Source organism: Poecilia latipinna, unplaced genomic scaffold (assembly GCF_001443285.1).
Source record: "Poecilia latipinna isolate Pla-1442-1.1 unplaced genomic scaffold, P_latipinna-1.0 Scaffold484, whole genome shotgun sequence".
NCBI classification, from domain to species: domain Eukaryota; kingdom Metazoa; phylum Chordata; class Actinopteri; order Cyprinodontiformes; family Poeciliidae; genus Poecilia; species Poecilia latipinna.
Genome location: NW_015113100.1, coordinates 252,022 through 258,540, shown reverse-complemented (window position 1 = coordinate 258,540; position 6,519 = coordinate 252,022). Strand labels below are relative to the sequence as shown.

Genomic DNA, 6,519 nt, shown 5'->3' with positions numbered 1-6,519 from the left:
TTCGCTATCAAACTCTCTCACATTCACAGTCAAACTCTCTTACACATACTATCAAACTCTCTCACATTTGCTATCAAACTCTCTTACACGTACTATCAAACTCTCTTACACGTACTATCAAACTCTCTTACATTCACAGTCAAACTCTCTCACATTCGCTATCAAACTCTCTCACATTCGCTATCAAACTCTCTCACATTCACAGTCAAACTCTCTCACATTCACAGTCAAACTCTCTTACACGTACTATCAAACTCTCTTACATTCACTATCAAACTCTCTCACATTCACAAACTCTCTCACATTCACTATCAAACTCTCTTACATTCACAGTTAAACTCACATTCACAGTCAAACTCTCTCACATTCACAGTCAAACTCTCTTACACGTACTATCAAACTCTCTTACATTCACAGTCAAACTCTCTGACAGAGTTTGATTGCAACGGAAGTTAACTTAAAATTTCAGTTTCTGATTGGACCCCAGCCAGGCAGGAGTAGGCGGGTTTTCACGGGCAGAAAAATAGCTGAGCGGCAGCGACTCACAGAGGCAACTAATATTTTAAATGACATCGTTAGCGCTCCCACAGTAATGTCAGAAGTGTTTAGAAGCCGACAGCCAGCATCGGAAACCCCATCTATCAGTGGGATAAAGCTAGCCGTCTCTTCGGAAATGGCAGTAAAGCCAGCCTGCACTCGATTTTAATGTGCGCGACAGCACAAGTTATGGCGCTCACTTTTCAAAATAAAAAGTGGCGCTTTTATTTTGAAAAAAAAAAGCGTGTGTGTTTGATTCACACGTCAAGTTTCTCTCCGGCGGCTATAACAGGCTAAAGCTTTGTGTTAATTAATTTGCAAAACGACATTATGTATCTGAAAAAAAAAAAAAATTGTGCGGGCAAAAAATCCTGTAAACCACATATGTGCAACTTCAGTTAAAATTGGTCTTATAGGTGTCCCTGTGTCATCCTGAAGTGAGAGAAGTACCTGGTGTAAGATATTGTTTATGTAATCTGAAAGATTTTTTGCATGTCAAATGTCAGCAATTTTGATTGAGGTAGCACATATGTGGCTTACAGAATTTTTTGCCCACATAATATGTTTTAATTTATTTTCAGATACATGATTTCCTTTAGCAAATCAATTAACACAAAGTTTTACATTTTTAAAGCCACAGGAGAGAAACATGAATCAAACATAAACCGGAGGTCCGCTTTTATTTTGAAAAGCGTGCCTGGGGTCCAATCAGAAACTGAAATTTTAAGATAACTTCTGTTGTAATCAAACTCTGTTAGAGAGTTTGATAGTGAATGTAAGAGAGTTTGTAAGTTTTGGCCCATGGGGCCCCTCATACACAAACACACTGACGCAGCTGACTTCTGCTCAAACAACAGCGTGTGCGGATCGCCTTCGCAAAGACTTGCAGAACCAGCAGGAGCCAACAGTTCCCTCATCTGGTGTATTTACTTTGGGGATCGGGTTGCCTTTGCCTTAGCGGGAGGTGGTTTAACGCTTCACAGATGTGACTCTGCCAATAATAATAATAATAATAATAAATAAAAGCTTCAGTTTTGTTAACAAATCACTGTGAAAACCAATAAAGTAAACTTGACCTAATCCGTTCCTGCTGTCGTCCTGGTGTTGCCTCATAAGTTGTAAAGTGAAGGCTTTGAGAACGTGTCGTTTGTGTTTTGCTGTCGAATGTGATGTTTCTCTGATTTCTGAGTCATCTCAGGATCTCTCTCTGAATCATTTCTGCTGTTTCTTCCAGGATCATACGCGAGTGGTCAGCCCCATTATCGACGTGATCAGCTTGGATAACTTTGCTTACTTGGCTGCATCTGCTGACCTTAGAGGAGGTCAGAACCCGCAACAAGGCAACACACACGAGACGTCAGCACAACGTTTCTTACCCTATTTCTGCTGTAATACCAACACTACTGAATCAGCCCTCTAAATTGCAGAAATCAGGTGTTTCAGTCTTTTCTGTGAGCACTTATTTAAAACTCTTAGATGCTCTAGTCTGGAATTGGCCCAAAATGAAGTCAACATGGTTAAGAGTGAGTGATGCTGGTATGCAGAGAGTTCTGACCTCAGTCCTGATAAGAGCTCTTTTGGGATACATTAGACTCCAAGCCAAGCCATCTCGTCCAACATCAGTGCCTGACCTTACAAATACTCTACTGGAAGAATTATTAAACACACCCAGAAAACAAACTTTCTAGGTTCTTACCAGATCTGGTGCACCGACATTCAGCTCTGATAGACATGGATGTAAAACACAATTTATCAGGTCAGATCAGTTTGCTTCAGTTGTTATAATTTGTCGATCTGGATGCAGTAACTAAAACACTGAATATTTGTTTCCTTTTATGAATTTATTTTTTACTTCCCACTTCATTCATGCTGTCTCTTTCATGCCAGGATTCGATTGGAGTCTCCACTTCAAATGGGAGCAGATTCCCATCGAGCAGAAAATGGCGAGAAGCGACCCGACGCAGCCCATAAGGTACTGCCAGCTCTGCGTTTTTAACTGATTCAAACCCTGAAATGCACCATCTACACACATGTGATCATTTAAAATGATTTACATTTTTAAACTTTAGGTTTTTAAATATCAGAACTTTTTTTTTTTTAAGTTTGCTCATTTTGGTCTTTTAAATTCAGTGCAGAAAAACATCACATTAGAGGTGCAGTTTTATGTAAAATATGTAAAATTGACTTTTTTGAGCTTTACACAATGTTTCAATGTTATCCTCTCATCAAATACATACCTGAACGCACTAGCAGGAAGAGGAAACCTCAGCAGTTATTTCATGAAGAAAATGTCACCGTGCTTCAGTTTGTTAAAGCCGTTCTGAGTCGCTCCTTTCACAGTGAGAGAAAAAAATAATATATTCAAAAGTGGAAAACTATTCTAGGCGGCTGCCAATCTTTCCAGTAATTCCTATCCCAGTCGCTATGAGGTCATACTGTGCAAAGCTCAGCAAAATACAAAAAGACATTTAAAATTCCCCAAAAAACCCAACATACATCCAAGAGCCTGAGGGTCATTTAACATGTTAATTTAATTGGAACAAGCCTGAGTGAAGCAGAACGTTTGTGGAAAGAGGTGATGCCATAACAGCCCCGTGTTTGGTTAGCAGCAGTTTGGCAGCAGTCCTTTAATTTCTCACACTCGGGAAGACGCTGATGATTAGGGCGAGGTTTTATTTTTTTCCTTTGTTGATGAAGTCAAGTGCTAGAACGAAAGCAGCAGCGTGTCAAGGTGTGGGCCAAAATACAAAATCCTCCACTATGATACAGCGGTGGTGATTTTTTTTTTTTTTTTTGGCTAAAACATCTTTTGGAAAGAAAGAGGTGAAAATTATTTTAATATGACATTTTTTATGATCTATTGCATGAACTAACTTATTCATCTGTGGTGTTAATTGCGTTTCTTGTGCAACTCACCTGCATCTATCGCTGCAGCAAGATGAGGTTCGATAAAGTGTTGACTCAGGAGGGATGAAAACAAATGCACACCACACTTTTCAGATTCACATAAAACTTGTAAAAGCTTTTCTTCTTTGCTTTAAAGCTTGGCTCTATGTTCTGTTGGCCTCTTTCATAAAAAAAAATTCACTGAAATACTGTGAGGAAGTGGTTATAATTTTTTTTATTGTGTTGAAAAACGTAAGTACCACTAATATTTTTGTGAAGTTTTGTTTTGGTAGCAATTAAATGTACATTTCTAAAAGTCTTTGTTAGCATCAATGAAGGTGAAAACTTTTCCTTGTCCTTCCGTTTTTCCAGGACTCCTGTCATTGCTGGTGGGATCTTCGTCATGGACAAGAGCTGGTTCAACCATCTGGGCCAGTACGACACTCACATGGACATCTGGGGCGGGGAGAACTTTGGTGAGCATTGCTTCCGCTGTTGTTTGTTGTTTTGTTGTTTTTTTTAATGGGAATGTTTCCAGTAAACTGATTTAATTTTAGTGATTTTTTTTTTTTTTTTTGAAAAATAAAAAAAAAAATAGTTGAGACCAAAACACCAGACTGAAGATTTTTATCATCCAGTTTTTGGCAAAAAAGAGAAAAACGACAAATCAAGCAAATGAAAATGATTGAGTTTCTTTTAATTTATCATGTGATTAATTGATTTATTGTTTATTGTGGCAGGCCTTGCTACATGCTTAATGAAGCCTATAAAATTATGCATAAAATTATGAAAAGAAAGAATTATGGAAGAAAGATAAAAGTGAAAATGCCTTCCAGTCTTGACTTAACCTTGACTCATTTGGATGCTGCGCACATTTACAGCCCACCATCCTTGGAACTAGGAAAAGAAAAAAAAAAGTGAACTACGATAAACTTCACAACGATAAAAATCTGTTTTCTTCATGAGACGTAGCTGGGGGATTCAGCCAGAGGGATTTTTACGATGATGCAGTCTTTGGTTGTTGGGTAAGATAAATCAGATCAATAAAACCATACCCGTCCTCGCGCAGAACTGTCGTTCCGAGTCTGGATGTGCGGAGGAAGTCTGGAGATCCTTCCCTGCAGCCGCGTGGGTCACGTGTTCAGGAAGCGCCACCCGTACGACTTCCCAGAGGGCAACGCTCTTACCTACATCAAGTGAGTGAGTGGGCTGGCTGTTCACCTGCAGCATCATCTGAGAGCCGCCGATGTGCTTAGTTCTGTGACTCTCTCCCAAAGTAGTACACGACAAATGGAGTTAGATGTGAATGAACACGCCAGCTGACACATTTGAATACTTTTGACTCATTTTACACGTGTTTTCATGATGAATGAGCTGTAAAACCTGTTTATTCCTCATTTTGAATGTGCTGTTTGAGTAAACACACAGAGCGCTCTGTTTGTGTGATGCTCGTCGTGCTAACGACGCTAATCGCCATTAAAAAACAACCAGCTAAAAGAGTCAACTCCAAAATTGAGTTGACAGAAAGCCTTGAAGACTATTTTAGATATTATTTTTTAGATATGCCACATTTACTAAAATCTGTATTGTTTTCCGGGGAATACACACATAGACTTGTGTTTTTTGCTTTGTTCATGCTAGCTATGCTAATTGTGATAAAAACTATTTTACAAAATGGCTACAGACTTCAAATTTTAAACAGTAAGCTGTTATATTTTGTTGTTATTTTGTTAGATAATAAAATAAAATAACAAACTCATAAATAAATAAATGGAATCAGGAAAACTGTTTTTAAAATGCAAAACCCTTATACATTTGCTGACCTTTCATAGGTAATACGATGTCACTTCCACTCCTAAATAATTAAGGGCGAATCACAGCAGGAACACTAGAAAATGTATTTTGCATTTTGTTCTTACATATATTTTTCATATGTATAATATTAACTCTTTAAACCAGAAACCTTAATAATCTAAAATCAGTTTTGGCGGGTCGAAACTTGACATACGTCAGTTTGGCCACCTGACTCTGACTGGTGCATTTCTACTTTTGTTCTTACTGCTAATTTCTTATCTGTTGCGAATATAAACTAAAAATCTAAATTCTCAAAGTGAAATGGAGCAGATGACATCAACAATCAACACTACATGGGTGATTCGTACTTTTTCACCATTCAGATGAAACATAGATCGTCTCTGAACGCCCAAATCCACATGTTGGAAATTGACCACAGATGTTCTAAGTTGCTAAAATACCCACAAATCTAACATTGTACAGCAAGATTTTCTCTCTGATGGAGAGAGATTTTTTTTTTTTTTTTTATGTCCGGAGGCTGATCTGTCATACGCTGTCATTAGAGCTGACTGCAGGAATCCTAGCAGCGCTCTAATCATGGCATCTAAGCAGGTGTTGTGTCTGTGCCGACGCAGGAACACCCGACGGGCCGCCGAGGTGTGGATGGACGAGTATAAACAGTACTACTACTCGGCACGGCCGTCTGCTCAAGGCAAAGCCTTTGGCAGGTTTGTCTCTTGGAATTATTCCCCCTCAGTGTGTGTGTGTGTGTGTGTGTGTGTGTGTGTGTGTGTGTGTGTGTGTGTGTATGGCACAGCATGAAGACAACGGCCCAAAAATAGGGCTGGTAATGTTTCTCAGACCCATTTTAGTCAGGCGAGCTACACTTTAAAAAAAATGCTAACAGTCATGCTTTTTAAAAGGCCTGACCTAAATCTGATGTGTAATGAGCAATTATTTACTGTATATATATATGTGTATGTATATGTATATACGCACATTTTTCAGTAGTTTTATCCATCTCAGCTGTTTCTAAAGACAGACTGAAGAAAATCTGTTTCTCCATATTTGAGCATAAACGTTTGATAATGTTACGTCATGTTGGTTGATTTGTATGTTTCTGTTTTCTAATGCTTTCCATCATGTCTCCCTGTCATTGTCCATGATTTCCCTTGTTTCTTCTCTCTCTCTCTCTCTCTCTCTCTCTCTGTTTTTTTTTTTTTTTTTTTTTTTTTTTTTTTTTTAAAATTTTAGACCCCCCCCCCCCGGGGGGGGAAAAAAAAACGCAAAACTTTCCTTTGG

General features: G+C 38.6%; 1 protein-coding gene across 1 annotated transcript in view; it reads left to right on the top strand.

Moving 5' to 3' along the window:
* The window catches only part of galnt16 (UDP-N-acetyl-alpha-D-galactosamine:polypeptide N-acetylgalactosaminyltransferase 16), a 50,268-nt gene that overhangs the window by 31,794 nt on the left and 11,955 nt on the right, over window positions 1-6,519 (top strand). Inside the window, exons 7-11 of the mRNA XM_015039795.1 lie at window positions 1,772-1,859; window positions 2,425-2,509; window positions 3,796-3,899; window positions 4,493-4,619; window positions 5,853-5,945. Of these exons, the coding sequence (XP_014895281.1) occupies window positions 1,772-1,859; window positions 2,425-2,509; window positions 3,796-3,899; window positions 4,493-4,619; window positions 5,853-5,945 (497 nt within the window). The remainder of the gene's footprint in view (window positions 1-1,771; window positions 1,860-2,424; window positions 2,510-3,795; window positions 3,900-4,492; window positions 4,620-5,852; window positions 5,946-6,519) is intronic.